At 35.8% G+C, this 26945-nt stretch overlaps 2 protein-coding genes across 4 annotated transcripts in view; one reads left to right on the top strand and one right to left on the bottom strand.

Annotated features, from left to right (window-relative positions):
• Window positions 1-26945, top strand: part of LOC106707539 (ankyrin-3) — a 116260-nt gene that overhangs the window by 26169 nt on the left and 63146 nt on the right. The gene's annotated exons all lie outside the window — the stretch shown is intronic.
• Window positions 4513-6082, bottom strand: LOC106716782 (protein ALP1-like). Its single transcript, XM_014510384.2, has 2 exons — window positions 5735-6082; window positions 4513-5503 (listed from the first exon to the last, which is right to left on the bottom strand). Exons 1-2 carry the CDS (start codon window positions 6028-6030, stop codon window positions 4618-4620), a joined length of 1182 nt encoding a protein of 393 aa, XP_014365870.2. The 5' UTR covers window positions 6031-6082; the 3' UTR covers window positions 4513-4617.

Here is a 26945-nt window from a genome sequence, read left to right as displayed (position 1 = left end):
TGCCAAAAAAATAATATACAGGTTTTATAAATACAGCTCTTCTTATTTTGAAAAATATGGAAAACCATAAATTCTAAACATTTTCCGATATGTAACAACTTCTTACGAAAATAATAATGTTTCTTCTCTATTCTACTTTTGTTAAAATAATTATTCGTAAAATAATCTTAAGTTCTTAATCAAGTTAAATAATCTCTATAGAAGCTATAAACTTTGTAATCAACGAATAAGCGGAACAAAGTGAAAGGACTAAGTAATAGTACCTAAGCAAAGTATACGCATTGAATACCGGCGAGGCTTTATCTCGCTAATCGGATGTATGCAGGCTTCACTGACAACCTGTTTACTGGGGAAAGTAGGTTCGCTACGCTACAGGGTATAAATAGCGCCAGTAGGGTTGAAAAATTAAGCTTTTCCCTTTTGTTCCGTCTAAATATATTAATTTACTCTTAGTTACAGTGTTGTGTGAAAACCAGAGACAAACTCAACCAAATTTGACTGAAGAAACACTTGTGGTAAAAAATGTTGGTTTTGTCAAATTTTTCGACAACGGACACAAACTAACAGTTTGTGATCACGTTACTAATATAACTTGATTTAGGTATCGTGTAAAGCTAAGATTTAATTAGTAAAGAGAATGAAAATCTTATTGTATGAATTTTATCATTTGTAGTTCCCATTTTAAGATAGAATAGGTAAGGTATAATACTTACATTTTCCTGTTGTGTTAAGTTAAGTTAACAAGTCTACCAAAGCGTATACAATTCACGCAAGAGCTGTACCAATTCAGTGTTAAAAAAACAACGCGCTTGTTCGGAAAATATAGTGCTTTTCATTGATATTTATATGCATGAAAAATTAAATTCGCTTCCCACTTAGGATTGAGTATCAACAAATTGTCACCTGAAGGGTTCACTAACCATCATCATCTCGCCGTCCTTATCCCACTCATTTGGGGCGAACGAAACCGATTCTCGTCCTCCTGTCCTGTCACCTTTTGTGCAATTCACCCATCTTCCTAGGCGTACCCACAGAAATAATTTCAATAACTAACAAATTTATTATTCTATAAAAATATCGTATTATTATCGCATTGTTTGCTTTATTAGGACTATACTAATACTACTAATTTTTCTTTTTTTCTTTGTAACAAACTAATGCTGCGGTAATGCGTCGACCGAGAAAGAATTTGCGAGCTTACCGGGCACAATTCAACTTTCAGTTATTTCTCTGTGCCTATTCTTGTATGCTACAGTAGCCTTTTCAAGAATGCTCGAGATAGCATTCTGAAATTTTTAAATATTAAGTTTACTTCTAGTACTATAGACTGTATTTTCTCAGTGTAAATTTCATACATTATCTTACTAATATTAGAAATTTGTATATTTGGATGGATAAATGTTTGTGACCACGTAACTTTAGAATGGCTTACTTTAGAACACATGCATTTTAGTCTAGAATAGAGCGTAGTATTACGCACAAGCGACATCTATTGATAGTCGAATGAACTAAAAATTTAAGCTTAGTCATGTGTTGAACTGATAGTATGTCAATAGTAAAGTGTTTGCAACGCACCATTACTTATGCGCAATGCGGTATAACTTCACGTACCAATACAAAATATGTAATCATATTCTACTTTCATTAGAGGAAATTTACTGATTGTTTAATGAACACTTTTTAGATAAAAAATAGCATCAAACCACACTTCACTGTTGGGTCAATGAACATTCAGAAATCTGTTATTTACATTTTAGACGAAGAGCTACTGCGTACTTTTACTTACTTTGGTAGAAGTACGTTGTCACAACAAAATTATATGTTTGTAACTAGTTGTAGTACTGTTTAAAAAGATTTTTTAGTACCGTTAAATTTCAGCCGTTATTGTATTAATTAAAGCATACTGTTGCCTTGTTTTCTCAGATTGATATTTGAAAAGGCAACCCACATCCACAAGAGGTGGGAGTTTTTCTTTAAATAATATGAGTAAGTGGAAGTAATCCCTCGTTTCAGTTATACAGTGTGACATGTTTTATGTGACATTTTATATCCGGCGTTTATGTCGGTAAGTGTTGGTGGTGTCGGGGGATGTTAACTTTTAACTTAATATCACAATTGCCCGGCTCATCGACCGTTTGGTTATTTCTCAATTGAGAGAAATCCGGAAGGCTACGACCCCTTTATTGCTCTTACGTAAATTGCAACATCGGTTAGTCTGCTAAATGTGATCACAGTGTTAAGGTAACAAGGGTTAGATTTTATAATGTGGATTTCCATTGCTGAAACTTTCAAGCAAAACATATTCCCACTTACTTTTTCAAAAAAAAAAATTGTCATTTTTACAATATTTTCGTTTAACTCCACATTTACGGTGTACACAATTTTTCATACGTAACAATAGTTTAATGTGTTTAATTAAAAAAGTACCGTGAATAGGTCAAAAGTCATCTTCGTGTGAATTGCTCTGTTTAATCTAATCACACTAATAGCGAAGTATTCGCATGACTTCAGCGTTGCGTGGGGCGCAGGTACGTTGAATCATCATTAAATTCTTTGTAACATTTATTTTAAACATTCAATAAATTAAAATTAACAGATCTGGTTGCTCATTTCCTCACATGCTGTTATGTTGAATTATTTGGTAAATCAGTCAATTTATGTCGCTAATCTTAAAACACATCTATTTCTTAATTTTATACGAGTCCATTGAAAGACACAAAAGGCAAATTATAAGTATTTGTGCAATACAAATCCACTGCAATCCCAAAAATTCTTAGCTCTTACCAGTAATAAAGTATTTTATGACATATAGGATACTAGCTGTCGCATACGTCTCCTTCCGCGCAGAATTAAAATAAAAACTTTAATTAGTAGCCTATGTGTTCCTCCAGGCTATGCTCTACATATGCAGCCGTTCCGAACGTACCTTCAAACAAACATCCATCCATCCAAACGTTCGCATTTATATTATTAGTAAGATAGGTTTAAGAAAAATAACTCTGGTTTTGCGGATGTCCATAAGTGTCAGACTGCCTTATATTAGGCGATGGGTTGCTCGTTTGCCGCCTTCTAAAAAATCAACAAAGGGTTTTACTGTAAATAGATGTTTAAAATAAAGAAATCAAACTTGTTTTCTTAGTAGTAGACAAGGCGCCACATTTATTTGCCTATGTCTTTAAGGGCTACCAACTTTGAAATAACATTAGCTGCGGAATAATAAGACCGCGACGGTGGAAGAATACGACGTCCACCCTTAATCTTCAGATAAAGATATGCAATGATTGGGTCCGTAGTCCGAATATGCACCATACAAACCCGTATATTTCGAAACTAATCTCAAAGTGGTGGCAGCCCTAACGTCGGTGTACAAGTTGTTTACATCTTTGTAGAAGTTTCATGCTGATTACAAATTGCGTTCTATAGGGCTGGCATATCAAGGACAAGTACGCAACTTGCTATCGTGTGATTTATTGTTTGTTTACAGAGTTTGTTTTATTTATTACCCTACATGAGTGGGATAAGGTCAGCAACGCAGTAGTTATAACGAGTAATATGAGTAAAGGGTTATACCTTATTTTGAACCTTCCTATTTTTAACTATTAAAGGTATAGCTGTAAACTTTTTCCTTTTGCCAACTATAATAACAAATCTGTAGTAATGATCTATCAAGACTCATAATATGGTACTAAAGAATTAAATTTTGGTTAAAGTACAGATCCTTATTTTACACAAACCATCCATGCATTTATTGCACAATTTCAGTTAAAACTTATTTTTTTTAGGTTAGAAATTCCAAGAATATAAAATAATTATTTATTTACACTAAATGTTAAATCCATCGTAAAATCTTTTTCGGTGTCAGTAATCGTTTTCCTCGTACCAGCTGACTTCATCGACAATATCTTACTATCGAGTCAACTCCGTAAATATAATTATGATGCAACTATATTGGCAAATTTTAAAAACATTTGTTTATTCTGAACTATAATTGCACATTTGGTACAATCTTCGGTGTTGTTTTTTAGCCGATTGAAAATCATTAACTTGGAATAGAGCTAGAATGGCGAACCTTTACTAATGAACGTACTATTTCTCTAAATAAGTGTTTAATGGAGACACAGATGTACGAGTACTATCAAATACTTTGGACTTTAGTAATAATTGGGAACATTCTGTAGCTTAGGGTTCACCCACGTTCGCTCCTAATATAATGCCCACTACACACTTTTTGTCGCAGTGGATAATGAATTTTGTGATCAGTGACGTGCCCAAAATATTGTGTTGTGCCATTACTTTGTCATCCTTGGAATAGAGTGTACTTATTTTACTTGCACACATTTTGCAACCGTAACAGCAGTAATAAATTGTTGAAAATTATGCGATATTCATCCACGTGCCGACAATTAATTATAAGTGCCGCAAAATTGTTGCGCCCAGAGATATTGATAAACGCATCATTTGCATCGCATTTTATATAAGCAAGGATTTTAAATATTAAAACAATTTATAGATGTAGAACTTCTAGTTTTCCTGAATATAATAGTAAATTTTATTTCAATCGTTAACTTAACATAAACACATGGTACATAGTATAGGTATATCATTATTTAACAAGATTTAGGTTTCTATTGGATTATTGACGAAATAATTTTTGTACTTATCGCGTATAGCGATTGCATGAAATGAAGATCGGCTATTCCGCTTCGATTTATTTACTTTCTCGTCTTTGGCATTTGATAACAAAGTATTACAGTTTTTGTAGTCTTTATCATTATTCCCGTCTTTGTCTATAACAATATTATGTAACAGACATGTGGCTTTTATAATCAACACTGCATGTTTTGTATTTGTTTCCAGAGATTTATTAAAAATATGCCATTTGTTCGTTAAAACACCGAAGGCGACATCAATAGTGTCTCTGGCTCTAAATAATCTGTCATTGAAGATTTTCCTTTCGTTATCCAATTTCAACGATGGATAAGGGCGCATTAAATAAGTCTTTAGTGGATAACCTGCGTTTCCCACCAAAACATGCGGTAATGTGAGATCGGAGCCAGGCAACTTCTGACCTGGAGGTATAATGTATTGTTGCCTTTCTAGCACCTTTTTAAATTGACTTGTAGAAAAATGAAAAATATTACCGTCTCTTTTACATTCCCTTCCAACAACCTCGATAACAGTAAATTTATAGTCAGCATCCGAGATAGCTTGAAGTACCAATGAACAATACTTGTTATTCATTCTCTCGCCACCAATATTTGGGGACTTCACTATAGGAAAATTCTTTACACCTATTGCTCCCATACAGTTGGGGAATTGCCATTTCATCAAAAAATCATCAGATTTCTTTTTAAAAATACTTTGATTCACAGACGGCATATGAATACGCCTTAAAGCTCTCCATATGACGTTTAGTGTTTGATAAATTATGTTTCCAACTGTACTTCGACCAAGACGATATGAGTGCGACAGTGACTTGAAAGATAGTCCATGTGCAAGGTATCTGAAACATATTTCAAAATTTTGTTAATCTATTTACAATCTAGACCATATTTAATACTAGCAATCGCCCGCGACTCTATCCGCGCGGAACGCTATGTTCTACATCTATGGTAAATTTCAGAGATGGCTTATAACAGATATCGATCCATCCATCTAAACTTTCGCATTTATAATATTAATAACTTTGTTATTGGTATAGGTATTGAAAAATACATATTTCATTTACACTTACCTCAAAGTGAGAAACAATTTTTCTGGATTAGTGACAACCCTTTTGGATCTGATTTGTTGTGTTATATGCGCATCAAGGTGTTGCAAAATGTAATCAAATGTATTCACGCTCACTTTTGTGTACTCATAAAATTTGTCAGGATTTCTCCTGTAATCTTCGTATAAATCATGAAATGCACCCTTTAAATGCCGATTTCTATTCACTTCTTGCACACCTAACCTTATATTGACAATATCTTCTCTGAGATATAAGTTGCTTTCAAAACAGAGAATACATAATTGAGATAACGACATCATTTTGAGCGAGTTCTGAATAAATACGTGCACTCGACCGTGGTTACTAACCGCTACTGACTAAGGTTACATGAGGGGGGAGCATACTGCGCAGACGCGACGCGAAGCCCTGCCGCCCCGCCACCTGCGCCGCTAGCCCCTCTACAAAAATGAAGTCGATACGACGATGTAATAAATGGTTGATGTTTTGCACAGAACTCAATAGTCTGCTCGACGCGAGTGGATAGTTCAGATCTAGTGGCCACAGACAATTACTGACTCTGGAGAATTCTATATTCTCAAGAAATTCTATTGCTAATGACGATACATAGTAACACTTATATACAAGAGCATATTTGGGAGTCTTGCTTCTTAATTCCTCCACATCGAAGACAAAATCTTGCCTTCCATGCCGATAACTAATAGCTGTAGTCAGAATCCGAGCAGACAATAAACGGATATAAAAAATAAATAAGGCGTTATATCAAGATATTTGTTGTTTGTGGGACACAAACTGTGCATCTAATTAGACTTAATAGATTTTGATGAAACTTTGGTTGGATGATCTAAAAACGTCAGAGAAAGTTTGTGCCCTAAATATCTACTAAGGATTTTTTGCTTGCACTGTTTTATCAGTATACTACGAGAATGTCAAAGATCAATACTTTTGTTAATTAATATAATTTTGTTTTTTTTTGTATGTATGTAATTCTATGTACTAACGTATGTACATCGATATATTTGGACTACAGGCGTGACCGATATTCAGCCGAAGCGGTCTCCGGCATCGGCGGTGATGTAACTGCGAACGCAAATAAATAAAAGTATCGAGACGGAAGACTAATTTTACGATCATCCTAACCCAAATCAAGTCGTAAAGGTTTGATTTTATATGCGATCATAGAACATTGATTAATTCATTTTCTATGAAATAACTCCCACACTATATTTTAGCTTTATTATTCGTTCAGTAAAACAAATATTAATGTTGAAAAATTTGAAATAAGTAAATTTCATAGATTAGGACGGAAAGAAGAAGGAAAAACAAGGCCCATACTTATTGCATTTACTTCAAACCAAAAGAAAATAGAAATACTTAAAAACAAAACCAAAATGCCAGAAAATATTTACATAACAGAAGACTTATCGAAAGAAACTATAGCACTCCGAAAAAATCTACAACAACAATTAAAATTAGAAAGAGAAAAAGGAAACGAAGCCTACATTAAGAATAATAAAGTTATAATAAAAGAGACGAGAGATGTAGGAAAGAGAAAAAGAGATTCGTCGTTATCGCCTGCGAATATTTTAACGCCAACGCGTCCCACCGACGTGGCGAAAAACATTATAGCTCCACCTAAGTTACATAAAGTAGATGCATTTGCTTACATGCGATCCAGATCACATTCTTTGACAGAGAAAAGTGCGCAACAACCTAAAGCATAGCTATTATATGATACCGGACAGGAGAGAACAGCAACCAAAATATGTGCAACTATAACTAATCCTAAACAAATCCCCAATACGGCTGGTCACCGAGGGGAGATAGACCAATACCCCCAAAAGCTTAAATCAAGAAATCCTACCAATGTACTAAAAAACGGACATCAAGAAAATACAAAACAAAAACTTAGACAGAAATTCAACATAGCTACTCTTAACACAAGATCGATGAAATCGCAAGAATCCTTATTAGAATTAGAACTAGCATTAGAAACAATAAATTGGGACATAATAGGTTTATGTGACGTGAGAAGACAGAATGAAAAAACTGAAGAACGGGATAAGTATATATTATATCATATTAACAAAAAGACTGGCATCTATGGAGTAGGGTTTTTAGTTAAGAAATACTTAAAAAACAATATAATTGAGTTCCAAGGCATATCAGATAGAATTGCCATTTTAAATTTAAAGCTTCCTGGTTATAAACACCCGGCTTCAATAGTACAAATATATGCCCCAACCGAGGTTAGCCAGAAAAACGTAAAGGATGAATTTTACAAAGATCTTAATCAAATTATGTCCACCGTAAACAAAACCGTCATTATAATGGGAGACTTTAATAGTCAAGTAGGAAAGAGGAGTAAGGACGAAGATAACGTCCTAGGACCACACTCAAATGGGAAGAGGAATGACAACGGACAAAGACTAATAAATTTCGCATTAGAAAACAACCTCCATATTATGAATACTTATTTCAAAAGAAAACACAGCAGAAAGTGGACGTGGACATCGCCGGATGGTAGAACAAGAAACGAAATAGATTACATTCTCACGAACAAACCAAAAATATTTACCAACATTGACGTTATAAACCAACTGAACTATAATACAGATCACAGAATGCTTCGAGGGCAAGTTTCCTTATTAAAACCAAAAACACGCAGAAACATCCATTATAACAACAGAAGACCAATAACCTTGCCAATTAAAGAAGATATTTTAAAACAGTTAGAATTAAATTTAGAAACAGTAAAGAATATTACCGATGTTCAACAGAAATACGACATACTCGAAAAGGAACTAAAGGAAGTCAATAATAAATGTACAATAAACAATGTTCAAAAAGATAAAATCGGTCCAGAAGCGAGAAACCTAATAGCTCAAAGGAAGTGCCTTTACGTAGACCGAAAAAGCAACCAAGAAAAGATAACAAAATTAAGTAAAGAAATTAACCGACAAATTAGAAAACATAGACATAACAGCAGAAACAGTACAATAAATTACTACATAGAAAAAACAGGTGGAGTTAATAAAGCGTTGGATCAGTTAAGGGAAAGTAAACACTGGATAGACAGATTGACACACCATAAAGACAAGAAAAGCAAAACAAACAGGAATGAAATATTAGAGGTTGCGACAGAATATTATCGTCAGTTATACAGCGACGGAAAAATACCGGATGAAGTATGTCAAAATACGGAAAGACAAATTTATAATAATGATGAAGTCCCTAACATACTAAAAGAAGAAGTGGATAAGGCTATAAAAACACAAAAAATGGGTAAAGCACCGGGTGCAGACTACATATCAAACGAACTGCTAATAGGAACTTCTGATACAATATTAAATGTTCTAACCCACCTATTTAACGAAATTATGTACACTGAATATATACCAATCCAATGGAAGAAGTCAACAATAATACTACTACATAAAAAAGGTAATAAAGATGATATAGCCAATTATAGACCAATTAGTTTGATGTCCAACATATACAAAATATTTTCTAAAGTACTGCTGAATCGCTTAACAAAGACATTGGATGAAAATCAACCCAGAGAGCAAGCAGGATTTCGCAGCGATTTCTCTACGATCGATCACATTCATACCATAAAGCTAGTCATAGAAAAATGTAATGAATATGGGATCAAATACTATTTAGCATTTGTGGATTACAATAAAGCATTCGACTCTCTTCAACACACATGCATATGGGAAGCGTTAGCAGCACAAGGCGTCGAAACTAAATATATACGACTTATAAGCAACGTATACAAGAACATGGCAGCAAATATTCGAACCGAAAGGGTAGGAGATCATTTTCCCATAAAAAGAGGTGTCAGGCAAGGAGATCCACTTTCGCCAAAACTGTTTTCGGCAGTTCTTGAATCCATATTTAGACGTCTCGATTGGCGAAATTATGGATTGACTGTTAACGGCATGAAACTAAACCACCTAAGATTCGCCGACGATCTAGTGCTAATATCCGAAGACCCACAAACCATGCGAAAGATGCTTGAAGAGCTAGTTGACGAAAGTGAAAGAGTCGGACTTTCTATGAATGCAAAAAAGACAAAAGTAATGACGAATCAAGATAAAGTCCCTATTATAGTCAAGGGCACCACAATACATTATGTTGACGAATATACTTATCTCGGACAAATAATATCGCCAAGAGACCTGGCAACTAAGGAAACAAACAGTAGAATACAGCAAGCGTGGAAAAGGTACTGGTCACTGAGAGAAATATTTAAAAACAATCAAATACCACTTAGTGCAAAGAGGAGAATATTCGATACATGCATATTACCAATCATGACTTATGGCTGTCAAACATGGTCATTGACGAAATTAAATATGCGTAGACTTGCTACCTGCCAACATAGCATGGAGCGAAGCATGCTCAATGTTAAACTAAAAGATAAAATATCTCTTAAAATACTACGCGACCAAACTAAAATTAAGGAAGTTACCCGCTTCATACGTAAACAAAAATGGAAATGGGCAGGACATATAATGAGAAGTAAAAATGGAAAATGGGCCAAAGATGTGATAGAGTGGTGTCCAAGAGAAAACAAAAGAAGTAAAGGGAGACAGCGTCTAAGATGGGAAGATGAAATAAGAAAAACAGCTGGTGTGACGTGGAGGAGGATGACCTACAATAGAAGAGAGTGGCAAGCTTTAGGGGAGGCCTTTGCGGAAACGCAACACAATCTCTAATCTGGTATCAATTATTATTACTGTTTAAGTTACATTTGTATTTGCAAGATTGTTGGAATAAAGGCTATTATTATTATTATTATTATTATTATTATTCGTTCAGTACATAAGTGTAAATAAAAGTGAATTGTATGTTTTCAATATTACTTCTTACTAATATTATAAATGCGAATGTTTGAATGGATGAATGGATGTTTGTTTGAAGGTAACTCCAGCAAGGTTCAACGGATCTCGATGAAATTTGGCGTAGATGTAGATCATAGTCTGGAAGAACACATAGGCTACTTTTATATATTTTTTAATTCCTAGTGGTTTTATATTTATTCAGTTAAAAATTTATTGAAATTCTATTTCGTCTTTTTGCCTTTATGTAGGGTCAGTACAACAGTTTCAGTCTTCAACATAATGTTTATAATTCAAAAGTTAACTCCCTTCTTAATGATGTCTTCTCTCATGCAATCCATATCTTCTTAAGCCTCCACAGTCATAAAAATGTATTCGAAATAAAAAATACTGAAGAGGCCAGTTCACTTTCGTACGAAAAAATTATAGTGACACTAAACGCGTTAAGAATAACACTTAAAATTATCGTGGCTGGGTCTGAGTCAGTATGTTCATTAATTAAGATAAGCTATTTATTATAGTGTGTTTTGACAGATATCATCTCCCTTCGCTTTCCTTTGACATGACAGCTCAATCTTCATTATTGTTCTAACAAATTAAGGTCATAGAAAGTGTTCTATTAAGACATGGTTTATGATGAAGGCTGCCATCTCTTATTTTTTGACACGAATTGTTCGGTTTCACATGAGGCTTTGTTGTTGTGTTTGGTCAGAGTGAAATGTGTCAAACTGGTCACACGATGTAGTTTTTTTTTGTCGTCTACCAAAGAGTTGGAAAGAAATGGTTGACATGCTACGGGTCGTTGTTTTTTTCGTCTCTAATGTTGGGGACTACGTTTTCTCGCAGTTGGCAGCCCTATTTGTGATTGGCCGTTACTTGATCGCTCTTGAATGCAATTCATTCGATTAAAAGAATTAAGTACTGATCTTAGATATGTCTCGAGTTTAATAACGATTCATAATAAGTTAATTTAACCATTTGTTTGATGTTAGCTAATAAATGAAGTTCGTATTTTCTTTTTCAAAATAATAGTTTTTTTTTTTATGGGTACATGGTATATGGATGTAGAGAATCGAAACAAGTACCCTTGGTAATGCAGCTTTCTACTTAAGTGTTTGAACACAAAAACATTTCACACACTTATATGGTAATACCAAGATGCTTAATTGGTATAAGTAACTTTTTACGATCGCTTCCAAGTCACATACTCAAACTTTGTTGGCCCACTTTAAATACTTTTCTTAAACGATTCTTAAACGTTGGTTAAAAAGTTCACTTCAAAAGTGAAAGTTTATTTTGTGCATGGAAACTGCGTTGTTAAAAGCAATCAGTTATTGTTATAAAAGAGTACAATTTAGTAACACATTGCTAACCGAAAGGTTCATCTTACCTTTTGTTTACATTCTATTGGGATATGATTTTTAAAAACTTTTCCCATTGCTTTCTGAGATAATGCAAACATGTTTTGAACGGGCATTTTAATTTCAGAAACCCACGGTTAGTAATTTTTAAGTCAACCCGGTACAAATTCGCAGACGAAGTCATGTTAACCATCTTGTTAATATTAAAGCTGGTATACTGGTGTCCGTTGTCATATATAATGTATAAAGCTTAAAAAAGGTCATTCACCTAAGGTCACGAGCCTTAAATAAAAGAAAACGCCGTTTGGAACGATTCCTGCCGCCGAGTTTCGTCATCGGACGACCCGACAGACCGCCAGGTACCATCCATACCATCTGGATGGCTGGCGTTCCACAACAGTGCGGTTCTCGCGAAATTTCTTGCCGCGCACGGCCGTGTTGTGGAATGGTCTGTCCTCGGCGGTATTTCCAAACCACTACGACTTAGGGTCCTTCAAGAAGCGAGCATATCTCTTTCTTAAAGGCCGGCAACGCATCTGTAATTCTCGTAGTGTTGCGGATGTCCATGGGCGTCGATGATCACTTCGGTGTTCGCGCCGCTCGTTTGCCCCCTTCTCTTATAAAAAAAAAAAAAGAAAAGATGTTAATAATACAGCCATTGTATTCTTACGGACTTGCAAAATTAATTTTTTATTTTTGAAGCCAGGCAACGGAAAAATAGGTCGCGGATGAAAAGTTTAATTAACAAGTGTACCCACTTCGGTAAATAATTGATGGTAAATGTAGAGTCGAGTAACAACAGTTGTATAGTACTATTTTATGTTCGCAAATTGCGTCTGCAGCCTTAGATTTCCAATGATAAAACTGTTTGCTTTTTTTAAAATTACCCTCTACAATATTGACGTTTGCATTATTCTATAAATCACGATTGTTAGAGACAAAAATCAACACTGTGCCGGTGTATCGGCGCAGCACTAGACATGTCAAATATCAACGCTTACGTCGCCTCACTACAGCTATCTGTCACTTGTTTTTGGAAACTTTAGCGCGCAATACGCTCGAGATGATCTTGACTAACAATTCTCTAAAAGTTCAGAAGTGGGATATTACCCAAACTCACAAAGTGATTTTGTTGCATAAAAGAATCGTATTGTTTACCGGAGAGTAAGATTTTTAAAATTTGTAAGGATATTGAGAACTTCGAGTAAATGGTAAACTTAAAACGCACGCCAGCGTGAAAATCTTCATATTTGGTGAGATTGTTCCATGTTTCTAATTATCTGTACAAAATTATTTACTGATTTCTTAATTTGGTGATTTCTAAAAGACTTGAAAACATTTTCCTAAAGTCCGTAATCGTACAATCATAAAGTCATATTACGAAAATTGTTTTATTAACAGACCATGAAAAGACCATTGGCTTGAAAACACAAAATCAAGATTTGTTGTGTTTATTTCTATTTTAATGTTTGATTTAAAGGTTTGGTTTTATGGTTTGTCAAGACACAAAAGTTTGTGTAAAATATTAAAAGTGCCTTTCATTTTAAAACAAGGTATGATTTATGTTTAGACACAAAAGTGATGTGTAAAATAATATGAATCATACATTTAATATTAAGATTATAATTTGGTTAATAGATAAAAGTTTTGTGTAGAATATTTAAATATACTGTTGGCTTTAAGACAGTACTTTTAAAGACTACAGGTTATGTTATAATTTAACAGGATAATTAAAAATACTTTTCTGTATTTTAAGACACACAAAGAGGAATAAAGAGAAAAGACAGTCAAATTGAGGTATTAAAGGAGTTGGTACAAAAACTAAAATACAAGTCAGTGGTGTATTATGTGGAATATAATTTTGAAGTTGTGACAAATATGCATGAAAAGATGTTACAATGCAATTGCATGGCAAAGATAACTTTGCCAAAATATGAATGGAGGACCCCATGTATTCATTATGTCAGTTGATGACAAATTTAATTCAAGTGTTTCCATTTGTTAAGAACAGTAGTAGTAGTTCAGACTAGGGAACATGCCAATTGAGTTAAACCAAAGGGTGAGGATTCAGTAAAATTTTATTATGACAAACTTGGGATTGGCATGTCACATGTCATGTAATATGACAGATAGCATGATTGTTCAAGCCATTATTGGTATAAGCTGCCGGATGTCCTGGCATGGATACTTATTCAATTTGTACTGCGGTAAGATCAAACCAACATTTATTATATTTTTAGTGTTGATGTTTAATAAGACAAGATCAGGTTTTTCAATTAATTTAAAGAATTTTCCTAACAACTGAAATTGAGAATATAGATCAGTTTATTAGTGAGGGTCTGGTAAAGCAGAGTTGTGATAAAATTAAAGCCATTACCCGAGTCAGATGGATATCATTATGTCTTAAGTCATTGATGTCCTTTCTAAGTTCAGTTTATTTTAATTTGTGTGTCACCAGGATACTTCTGAATTAAAACTTGATTTTATTGTTTGGTATGTCATGACATGCTTGCCCTACATGGTCATGTGATGAATGTTATAGATCCATAAAGATACTTGGTGTTTGAGATGACAAGAGAAATCGTGTAAATCGAGTTACCGCCTAAGGGTCCGAACCTGCGCATATCGCGAGAAGCGCGCGATTAAAGCGCGTGTCGCGAGCAGCGCGCGATTGAAGCGCGTGTCGCGAGCAGCGCGCGATTGAAGCGCGTGTCGCGAGCAGCGCGCGATTGAAGCGCGTGTCGCGAGCAGCGCGCGATTGAAGCGCGTGTCGCGAGCAGCGCGCGATTGAAGCGCGTGTCGCGAGCAGCGCGCGATTGAAGCGCGTGTGGAGAGCAGCGCGCGATCGAAGCGCGTGTCGCGAGCAGCGCGCCATTGAAGCGCGTGTGGAGAGCAGCGCGCCATTGAAGCGCGTGTCGCGAGCAGCGCGCCATTGAAGCGCGTGTCGCGAGCAGCGCGCCATTGAAGCGCGTGTCGCGAGCAGCGCGCCATTGAAGCGCGTGTCTAGAGCAGCGCGCCATTGAAGCGCGTGTCGCGAGCAGCGCGCCATTGAAGCGCGTGTCGAGAGCAGCGCGCCATTGAAGCGCGTGTCGCGAGCAGCGCGCCATTGAAGCGCGTGTCGAGAGCAGCGCGCCATTGAAGCGCGTGTCGAGATCAGCGCGTTTGTGAAAATGCCTGTCTACAATCAGTGCGCCTGAGCGGTGCCTGTCTACAATCAGCGCGCCTGAGCGGTGCCTGTTTACGGATCAGCGCGCCAGAGCGGTGCCTGTTTACGGATCAGCGCGCCAGAGCGGTGCCTGTCTACAATCGGCGCGCCTGAGCGGTGCCTGTCTACAATCAGCGCGCCTGAGCGGTGCCTGTCTACAATCAGCGCGCCTGAGCGGTGCCTGTCTACAATCAGCGCGCCTGAGCGGTGCCTGTCTACAATCAGCGCGCCTGAGCGGTGCCTGTCTACAATCAGCGCGCCTGAGCGGTGCCTGTCTACAATCAGCGCGCCTGAGCGGTGCCTGTCTACAATCAGCGCGCCTGAGCGGTGCCTGTCTACAATCAGCGCGCCTGAGCGGTGCCTGTCTACAATCAGCGCGCCTGAGCGGTGCCTGTCTACAATCAGCGCGCCTGAGCGGTGCCTGTTTACGATCAGAGCGCCTGAGCGGTGCCTGTCTACAATCAGCGCACCTGAGCGGTGCCTGTCTACAATCAGCGCGCCTGAGCGGTGCCTGTCTACAATCAGCGCGCCTGAGCGGTGCCTGTCTACAATCAGCGCGCCTGAGCGGTGCCTGTCTACAATCAGCGCGCCTGAGCGATGCCTGTCTACAATCAGCGCGCCTGAGCGGTGCCTGTTTACGATCAGCGCGCCTGAGCGGTGCCTGTCTACGATCAGGGCGCCTGAGCGGTGCCTGTCTACAATCAGCGCGCCTGAGCGGTGCCTGTTTATGATCAGCGCGCCTGAGCGGTGCCTGTTTACAATTAGCGCACCAGTGAAACGCGTGTGGTGAGCAGTGCGCTTGTAAAGTGCCTGTCGTTAGCAGTGGCGCTTGTGGAGCGCCTGTCGCGAGCAACGGCGCTTGTGGAGCACCCGTCGCGAGCAGTACGCTTGTGATGTACCTGTCGCGAGCAGGCCGAGGCCGCGAACCTTTAGAGTCTTGATGGGTATAGATGTCATGGAGTACAGGGAGCACGGAATGCCAGGTATTTGACAGGGTAGTAAAAATAATAATAAGATAACTTTTATTTCAGACTCATGATCGATAAAAAAAAAAAAAAAAACAAAGATAGCCTATGGGGCATATGTTTATCCTCAGGGCGTATATGTTGCCTCCGGGCGTATGTTTTGCCTTCGGGCGTATGTTTTGCCTATGGGGCGTATGATTAATAATAATAATATAATTTTTATTTCAGACTCATGATCGATAAAAAAAAAATCAAAGATAGCCTATGGGGCATATGTTCAGCCTACGGGGCATATTATTAATAAAACTTTTATTTCAGACACATGATTGATAAAAGAAAATCAAAGATTGCCTATGGGGCGTATGTTTAGCCTCAGGGTGTATATGTTGCCTCCGGGCGTATGTTTTGCCTATGGGGCGTATTATTAATAAAACTTTTATTTCAGACACATGATTGGTAAAAGAAAATCAAAGATTGCCTATGGGGCGTATGTTTAGCCTCAGGGCGTATATGTTGCCTCCGGGCGTATGTTTTGCCTATGGGGCGTATGATTAATAAAACTTTTATTTCAGACACATGATTGATAAAAGAAAATCAAAGATTGCCTATGGGGCGTATGTTTAGCCTCCGGGCGTATATGTTGCCTCCGGGCGTATGTTTAGCCTCCGGGCGTATATGTTGCCTCCGGGCGTATTTTTGGCCTCCGGGCGTATATGTTGCCTCCGGGCGTATGTTTAGCCTCCGGGCGTATATGTTGCCTCCGGGCGTATGTTTAGCCTCCGGGCGTATATGTTGCCTCCGGGCGTATTTTTGGCCTCCGGGCGTATATGTTGCCTCCGGGCGTATGTTTAGCCTCCGGGCGTATATGTTGCCTCCGGGCGTATGTTTAGCCTCCGGGCGTATATGTTGCCTCCGGGCGTATGTTTAGCCTCCGGGCGTATATGTTGCCTCCGGGCGTATGTTTAGCCTCCGGGCGTATATGTTGCCTCCGGGCGTATGTTTAGCCTCCGGGCGTATATGTTGCCTCCGGGCGTATGTTTAGCCTCCGGGCGTATGTTTTGCCTACGGGGCGTATGTTTAATAACAATTATTATTAGTTTTATTTCAGATACATGGTTGATACAAAATCAACTCTTGCCTACGGGGCTATGTTTTGCCTACGGGGCTAAGTTGTGCCTACGGGGCTAAGTTGTGCCTACGGGGCTATATGTTTGCCTACGGGGCTATATTTTCTGCCTACGGGGCTATATTTTCTGCCTACGGGGCTGATTTGCTTTTAGGTCCTTTTTCTTGGAGGTGTTCTGGCTCTTCATGGCGCTTGGGACAGCGTGTAAAACGATGCAGCAAGGATCAATACTCCTTCGAGGACGAAGGAAATGCAGGATGGCCGAACTGTTAGAGACAAAAATCAACACTGTGCCGGTGTATCGGCGCAGCACTAGACATGTCAAATATCAACGCTTACGTCGCCTCACTACAGCTATCTGTCACTTGTTTTTGGAAACTTTAGCGCGCAATACGCTCGAGATGATCTTGACTAACAATTCTCTAAAACGATAAACCTGTATCATATCTATATATATAAAAGAAAGTCGTGTTAGTTACACCATTTATAACTCAAGAACGGCTGAATCGATTTGACTGAAAATTGGTGGGCAGGTAGCTTAGAATCAGGAAACGGACATAGGATAATTTTTACCTCGTTTTCTATTTTTTATTCCGCGTGGACGGAGTCGCGAGTAAAAGCTAGTTTTGGATATAACTGAAAACCGATACTCTATGAGTTCTCAAATGAAGCAAAGCAAGCTTTTCTTTTGTTTTTGCGACTCGAGAGCGTTATAGAGCGTCAACAACCTTTGACCTAATTAGAGTATCTTTAAGCCCCAGGCGACAGTATTGATCTTTGAGATTCTCGTAGTATGATAATTTCATCTCTAGTACATTTTTCTAGTTTCCATAGCTTATATTGATGTCGTAATGTTTAAACTATGACTTTAATTATTTTAGTTGTCGATAAAATATTTCTCGAGTTATCTTTTTTCGAATAATACGAAAATTTTAGGCTACAAATTAAGTTATTTGTTCTTCCGCTCGGACGGCGTCGCAGGTGATAGCTAGTATTTTTATAAAAACAATCTGTAAAGAAAAATTAAAGGTAAAAACTAAACTTGTTGTAAGAGTTTTATGTACAACTTAAAAATATTGGTGAGATTACTTTAGTAATATTAATAATGGTAACATTTAAATTATTCCATGCAATTAGCATTCTAGATAAAGAAATGCATTTTTTCTCTCCAGTGTACAGCAATGTCAAGGTTGTCATGATGTGTTAGTGTATAACAACAATAGACTTACGTAACGTACTTTGTAGTCATGTATAAGTAATGATTAGAGCCATGGAAGTACTACCGTTGAATGTACCGTCTACGTTGATAAAAAACATAATACTTATGACGTATTTTTTATTTTTCTGGCTAAACTTAATTACTTTGGACCTTTAGTTTTTAAAAAGTTTATTTTTTTACAGTAACATATTTCAGTTCTTTGGAAAAATTTAAGTTTTTCATATGAATTCGTATTATATTTTACGATGAAATACTGAAATTTCGTGGAAAATATAAAACTGTATATAATCATGCGCTCGATTGTTTACAATCTGTATACTGTATAACTAAATAAAGCTTTGATCTATTTCAGTATGCTATTGAAATTGTATACTCAAGTGTTTTGAATTAACGATAATTGTGTACGGCACTCCAACCCTTCCGGTTGAACATTAGATGTAACTATTTTAGACAACGTAAAAATACTGCAACTTATATGACGGACTTATCTTTAGAAAGCAATGTACAATTGATTTATAATATAACAGTAGTTATTAAAGTTTATTTCAACTCCTTAACAATATCCATTTCGTCAACAAGGCTGTGGTGTCTTAAAAAATAATGGCACAAGTATACTCTCGAATTTAACAAATTACACAACACATATTATTCTTGTACTGATATTGGCTGTTGAATTAAATCATCATCACTATACGTCCTCACTTAGGGGCTCGTAGCCTACCTTAAGCTAGGGACTGTTGAATTAAACATTTATCACGTGTAAAATTAGGATAAAATGTAGGAGTTCCTTGGAATAACCAAATAATACTTTTTTTAATTAATGTAAGCAGATGTAATCGTACACTTCGCCTAGATTTATAACAATTCCGTCAGTGATGTTCAATCTTAACAGAACAGGTGGCTTGTATAATAATTCACAGGATGTATGTGTAATTTTAAATCAGCATAGAGTTACTCTACATCCTGACCTGAGTCTAAAACAACATATAGCTTTATCTAAACACATATAAACGTGACCTTGTTACATATATTGTTATAATCTGTTTTGTCTGACACAATTTGTGATTTTATTCCTTAGAGCTAAAAATCTCGCAATAAAATTTGCGAAATGTTTTTTTTTTAGGAAATATGGAATTTTAAGGAAAAATGTTTTTTTACATTTGTTGCGTTAAATGTTTTAAATCGAAAGAAAACTCCAAAGAAAAAATATTGTATAATGCAACATACATAAAGTATGAATAGTTGGTATATAACTTCAAACTTTTTAGCCGACTTCAAAAAGAAGGAGGTTATCAATTCGTCTGTATTTTTTTTTTTTTTATGTGTGTTACCGCGATACTCCGCCCCTGGTGGTCCGATTTTGATGAAAAATATTTTAATCGAAAGGAAGTGCTTGCAGGTGGGTCCCATTTTTTTGTTTTTTTTTTTAAATAACTAGAAGACTAGTAGATTTTGAATATAGCTTCAAAATTTGTTGCGAAGATTAGGGACATTTTTGCTTTCAGCGCTTACGTAGGCTAAACTATAGGACCTACATAAAAATGATGTATGGCGAATTGTAGCTCTTTAAATGTGCTAAATAAAAGTCAGCGATAGCATATATCTATCTTTTATAGTTTTCTCACAATAACCATTTTTTTCTTCAGAAACATCAATTAAATTCATGTCCTATTTCCGACGCTATTATTCGAGTTCAGTATTAACCCTTATGTAAATAAACATGTTCATTATCAAGAGAATTTAATGTAGATTATATTTGCAATTGAAACTATATCATTCTGTCTAATAGTTTAGGAGATATCGTAAGAATAAAATTACGCGGAAACGAAAAATGCTACATGAAAAGCACAATTTTGCTTTCTGGACTTACGTAGGTCAAACTATATGACTTACATAAAAATGATGTCTGGAGTAATTATAGATCCTTAAATTTGCTAAATAAAAGTCTTCGGTGGCATATATCTATCATCTATGGATGTCTCACAAAAACCATGTTATTGTGAACAAACTTCGATTAAAATGGACACGAAAAACAGCGCCGTAAGATTACGGCGCTATTATATTATATTCGATATGAATCCTTATCCAAATAAATATGTTTGATGGCTAGAGTATTAAATGCAGATTACATTAGCCTTTAAACTATGTAATTCTGATCAATAGTTTGGGAGATATTAAATAATTAAAAACTACGCGCATTCGAAAAATGCTACTGCGGCGCGCGGCTGGACTAAATTAAAGGCACGCTACGATGTATTAGTTCGGTAATAATAATTCAATTTGTATACCGATTTTGATAATTATTTCATTGTTTAAAGGATAAGTGGTTATCTGCTGCATTCTAAATTAGTTTTTGAATTGAAATACACACATATCAAATAGGAAAGTCCTTTTCTTTATTTGTCTTATTTATGTCTTTATACGTATTAACGAAATTTGTAATTGAACTTCAAATTCACTAAAAATTGTGAAATAAAACAAAAATTTTAAGAAAAAAAAATAGCCGACTTCAAAAAAAAACAATCTCAAACAAAATGCACTGAAAAGTAACCTAAAAAAACCAATTTCAAACAAAATGCACTCAAAAGTAACATAAAAAAACAATTTCAAACAAAATGCACTCAAAAGTAACCTAAAAAAAACCAATTTCAAACAAAATGCATTCAAAAGTAACATAAAAAAACAATTTCAAACAAAATTCACTAAAAAGAAACAAAATAATGTCATGAAAACTCTCTAAACTCTAGTAGTTGCTCTCGTTGCGCTCTCTAATAGTAGGGGCTCAGTTTTCCGCAACTCCACGACAAGCGCGTATTTTGCGTGTCTCTAAACTCTAAAGAAAGTTCTCTTCTTTCTTGTAACATGTCTATATTGTATAATTATTGTTATTTTGGAGTCGGTTTCGGCCTAAGTAGGGACATAAACGTAAGTATGTCTAATACATCTCAAATATAAAATGTCACCTATTTACTTCGGCCGACACCGACTGCGAAATAACAATAATTATACAATATAGACATGTTACAAGAAAGAAGAGAACTTTCTTTAGAGTTTAGAGACACGCAAAATACGCGCTTGTCGTGGAGTTGCGGAAAACTGAGCCCCTACTATTAGAGAGCGCAACGAGAGCAACTACTAGAGTTTAGAGAGTTTTCATGACATTATTTTGTTTCTTTTTAGTGAATTTTGTTTGAAATTGTTTTTTTATGTTACTTTTGAATGCATTTTGTTTGAAATTGGTTTTTTTTAGGTTACTTTTGAGTGCATTTTGTTTGAAATTGTTTTTTTATGTTACTTTTGAGTGCATTTTGTTTGAAATTGGTTTTTTTTTACTAATATACTGTTCGTAAGAAACGGGATTCTTATCGGGAACTCAAACAGCCTAATCGTGGTAAGAATCCCGTTTCTTACGAACAGTATATGAATAGTTGGATTTATTACTGAATTAATATCTCATAGAAGTTTAAGTAGTTTACTTTGTGGAACTAGTATTCAATGCGTATCCAGTTGAACCATAGTTTTAATTGTGCTTTACATCCATACTGGATGCCTGACCCAATTACACAGTTCCATTACGAGGGATTTTATCGTGAGAGGCTTCCACTATCGTAATATAGGTATAATATTGCGATCACTCTCTTTATCTTTAACTAGCTTTTACCCGCGACTCCGTCCGCGCGGAATAAAAAATAGAAAACGGGGTAAAAATTATCCTATGTCCGTTTCCTGGTTCTAAGCTACGTGCCCACCAATTTTTAGTCAAATCGATTCAGCCGTTCTTGAGTTATAGATAGTGTAACTAACACGACTTTCTTTTATATATATAGACTAGTTATTGACTGCGACTTCGTCCAAGCAGAATAAAAAGAAGTATAAATTAATATAGACTATGTATGGGGGTATACTAATATGTATATGTTACTCAGTGATAATGTAGCTTGCTAATGGCAAAAGTATTTTTGAAATCTGTTCAATAGTGTTTGAGTTTAGTCGTTACATACAAAATGAATCATTCCTCTTTATCATTTTATCTGTAAAAAGAAATATAATAATGTTTGGTCATGGTGCTTCGGCAGTAAACTTCAATAGTAATATGCCTACTAAACATGGAAAAATGTGTTTGAACTTTACAAAGTAGGAAATTACCAAGTAAAGCGTCAAATTCAAATTGATAGTTGATTAAACTCTATTCAACGTAAATTACGAAGTAAGATTAATTAATTAATGTGTTCTCTTGCTTCCTAATAGACTCTATTACAAGCGCATTCAAGTGAAAATATTCATGATAAAGATATGTTGATAGAATTTTGATGACGTTGTTTGTATGGAGCTTTACTAGACATTGTGGAGCCTTTATCTATTATTATTTTAGTATGATGTTTTTAACTCTAATCATTACATGAAAGTGAACTCACCAGACGAGTCGGTGGCACTAAAGGTGTTAAAGTTTTAAAAAAATATAAATGCTTAAAAAGCTTACTGAACCTACTGAGATTATGTGCAGTGTAATTCGAAAATTACTATTAAATTATAATTTTTGATTATCGTGCATTTGTAACGACAACTTGTAACTATCTATTTAACAACACAATGCCGTAGTAGTTAACTTAAGGAACGTAGATTTGTCATAGGTAACCTACAATCGGTTTTAAGGTCGGTAGAACTAGAATGCACCGGATCGATAGCATCGTGAAAGTTTCTGCACCGGCGTTGTCGGCGCAGGCGTTAAGTCAATGCACACTCATCTCAAATTTAATACTGAGTACACACCTTTCCTTCATATACATATTTGTTGATAAAGTTTAAAATACGTTTACACTTTGGGAACGATTTTAAAACTATGTATCCATTATATACCCATGGAAGTTTAATGTGAATTGAAGTAATTCTATTCGACAATTACTAATTATTATGGGTATGTTTTATAACCTTTTTCGATAACAAAGATAGGAATTTATAAATGGAGCCTTAACGTAAACTGGATCTGGGTCATATTAAGAGAAGTTACCGGACTGTAAACGGTGTCAACTGCATTTCAAAACCGCAAAAAGCTGTCTTTCGACCTAGACGTTTGACCCAGAAAATTGTAAAGCCTATTGAAAATGCGACATGTCCTTTTAGAGAGTCTTTATTCAATTTCTTTTCGAAGATATACAATGCCCATTATATTAACGTTTTCGAGATTTGGAAACATTAAACTACCGCAACCACAGACACAGTGGTCATTAAGGGAGTCCCATAGCATAGCTTTAGTATGAGACATGTACACTAAGCGAATGTTTAAATTACAATTAGTAAATCATAGGAGTAAAATAATCAAATTTTTACGTTCCGAATAAATATGAAAACGATACAATTAAGTAAATACCATAGTTCATGATAAAACACTTCTTGACCTAGACCGAGAAAGTATTGCGTGCTATTTATTACCAAGCCGCGCTGTGAAACCTGATTACGATCTTGTTAACCCCTGGTAAAACTATACTAAATTAGACGCCTGCAAAAATGTAACGAGCAATTGTGCGCTCGGGTAGAATAGTTCTATTTAAACAGGCGTTAATATAATTTCTGTTAATTGTTAAGTCTTTATTGTAATTAAAAATATTACAGTGAAAAGACTGCAACTTTTTTAAAATATGTAAATTAACTTTTCTTACAACTGTTAAAAATTATTTACATGTTACTCTCGATTTTTTTTTAATTTCTTTGTGAAGTACAATTTTAATGGAAGCAATATTAAGGCACATTTTTATAATTCGTAACTAAATCGTTCATAATTTTTATTCACTTGCGTCCGCTGCGCGTGCGACACCGGTTACAGTCAACTGACAGTTTATACTCATGGGACGTAACGCAAACCTGCGCGACGCCAGCGAACCGTGTCTATTGATCTATGGTTCTATAACTTAATTTATTTTTAATCTTAATGTTTGTGTCTTACTTAAAAATGAAAATAAATTATGTCTTATTACACAGTATTTTTAAACGACTTTAAAAAGAAGAACGAAATTCACAATATATATTTTATCAAAGATAGTGATAACCATGGCAATATATGTGTAAACAGATGTTTTACCAGTGAAAACTCACCACGAAACAGAAATACACATAGATAATTATCAAGCCATCGACTAATGGTAACTTAATCATACTGGGCACTTAGAAACGTATTGTATTTTCAGTATGAGAAGCGTACGTTAAAATATTTCATAGAAAAATACTTCAAATATCAGCCTAAATAATGGAAAAGGAAATATTTTTCTTATTTTATGAGAAAACTTCGTTTCGATTCGAATGGCGTTCCCGGAACTATTATGAACATCCGTTCTGACATTTTTTTATTGGCAAAGAGCCATCGATAGTAATCAACATTAAAGTTCAATTTTTCTTTAATAAAATGTAATATTTTAATGTAATTGTGATTTGTTTTCATCGCGGAATACATTTTTGTTACCGGCAATGTATTTTAAGTTATTTGAATCGGCTATAAAAAGCGACTTTACATATGTCGAATCGATGCTACATAATTTTTATTTGGTATAAAATCGTAGCGAGAAGTGTTACAACGTAGAATAAAGAAGATTCAAAATTACTGAACATGGTATCGTAAATAATGAATTACGCGTAAATATGACTATATTTATTTATTATCACTATGGTCAATTACGACAGAGACTTCTGATAATTGTATCCAGTTAACACGAAACAGATTCCAAGTTCCCGCAGGTTAAATGCCCAATTGACGCTTTGGCGTATTTATTCAATTGTACGATTTTTCCCTTGAACCGCTTTGACTCTACGTATTTATCACTATTAGGGATGTCAAAATTTCAATCTTTGAATTATAGATAAAAGTATATAGTATATAACCATACAAAAAAATATGAATTTTTAGTGCAACTATTAAGCTAAATATTTTTTTAAGGACGATACCAAAAGCATCACAGTCGTAAGTGGCAACCCTAGATGGAACAATTGAAGCGTCGTAGGCGAACACAGGACGGACCCAAATCTTTTCAAATAAGCCATTATTAAGATTGATTTAACAATGTGTAGTATGTAATTGATACTACGATTTTGTTACTACAAATTATGAGATGAAGTAAACAATTTTCAATATACAAATCGGTACTCCAAGCAATTAAGGCTTCTGCGATTCTATTATTTGTTTGTTATCTATTTATATGTTAACTCTACTTCTGATCTCACCTTGAAACATTTTCACTACACTTTAGATAATTAAAACAGATTATTTAGAGCAGTCATTAGCCTTTAGAGCTTCTTGCTCAGAGTTTTTGCTGCCTTCTCCGGTTTATATCGTATTGTTGTATTCACGGTGCTTAGTTTAACGTCAGGTTTATCGTGATAACTTTAATGATTTCTATCGTATCAGATTCTATCATAAACATTGTTTGAGTTACCTTTGTTATACACATTTCAATTTAATTGCTCTTATGTTTGGAATAATGACTGCCTCATGATAGTTAAAATAAATTTAGAAATCTTACTAATATATTAATTCGAAAGTTTAGATGAAATTGTCATCCTTTGTCTGCCCACTGCTGTGTATGTGGTTTCACCAAAGCCTTCCTTGATGGATGGATGTATGTTTGTTATTACGGATCTCCAGAACAGTTAAATGGATCTCGATAACATTTCGCATAGATGTGGAACATATTCTGGAAGAACACATGGGGTACTAATTAAATTTCTTTTGTAATTCCGAGTGGACGGAGTCGCGAGCAAAAGCTAGTATGATATAAATGATATTACCAATGTAATATATGTTGTATCATTAATTATGATGAAATATAAGAAGTCTAGACGTGTAAGAGAAATAAAAGCGTGCACTGAAGTTGTGGAGCAGTGCTCAAATTGAATGAGTGTCTCAGGAGAGCTCTCCATCCGCACTGCAGTCTTGGCGTGAACACTTACTGACTTGCTACAATATTAAGGCACCGCTCACGTTCCTGCATTGGATCTAGGCCAATTTATACTCTCGCATTTTGAACAGACCTATTCGGATATACTTCTGACAAGGCTTTTGTGAAAATATTCGAATTATCAACTGCTTCAGGTTTTGCAATTTTATATTGCTGTGCTTTAATCAGACAAAGTATACACTGCTATCTTATTTCTTACTAATGTTATAAATGTTTAGATGGATGGATGTTTGTTTGAAGGTATCTCCGGAACGGCTCAACGGATCTTGATGAAATTTGGCACAGATGTAGAACATAGTCTGGAAGAACACATAGGCTACTTATTAAGTTTTTTTTAAAATTCCGCGCGGATAGAGCCGCGGGTGACAGTTAGTTTACAATAAAAAAACACTTTTATTTGTTACTAGCTTTTACCCGCGACTCCGTCCGCGCGGAATAAAAAAAAAATAGAAAACGGGGTAAAAATTATCCTATGTCCGTTTCCTGGTTCTAAGCTACCTGCCCGCCAATTTTCAGTCAAATCGATTCAGCCGTTCTTGAGTTATAAATGG

This window comes from Papilio machaon, chromosome 23 (genome assembly GCF_912999745.1).
Source record: "Papilio machaon chromosome 23, ilPapMach1.1, whole genome shotgun sequence".
Taxonomy (NCBI): Eukaryota; Metazoa; Arthropoda; class Insecta; order Lepidoptera; family Papilionidae; genus Papilio; species Papilio machaon.
The sequence above is the reverse complement of the archived record's forward strand: the minus strand, read 5'-3'. Positions and strand labels throughout refer to the sequence as shown.

Bases quoted from the DNA above. Each gene is read 5' to 3' on its own strand.
- LOC106716782 (XM_014510384.2), bottom strand. From the start codon at position 6,030: ATGATGTCGTTATCTCAATTATGTATTCTCTGTTTTGAAAGCAACTTA. The intron at 5,504-5,734 runs GTAAGTGTAAAT...AATATGTTTCAG, and splicing joins AAATTGTTTCTCACTTTGAG to ATACCTTGCACATGGACTAT.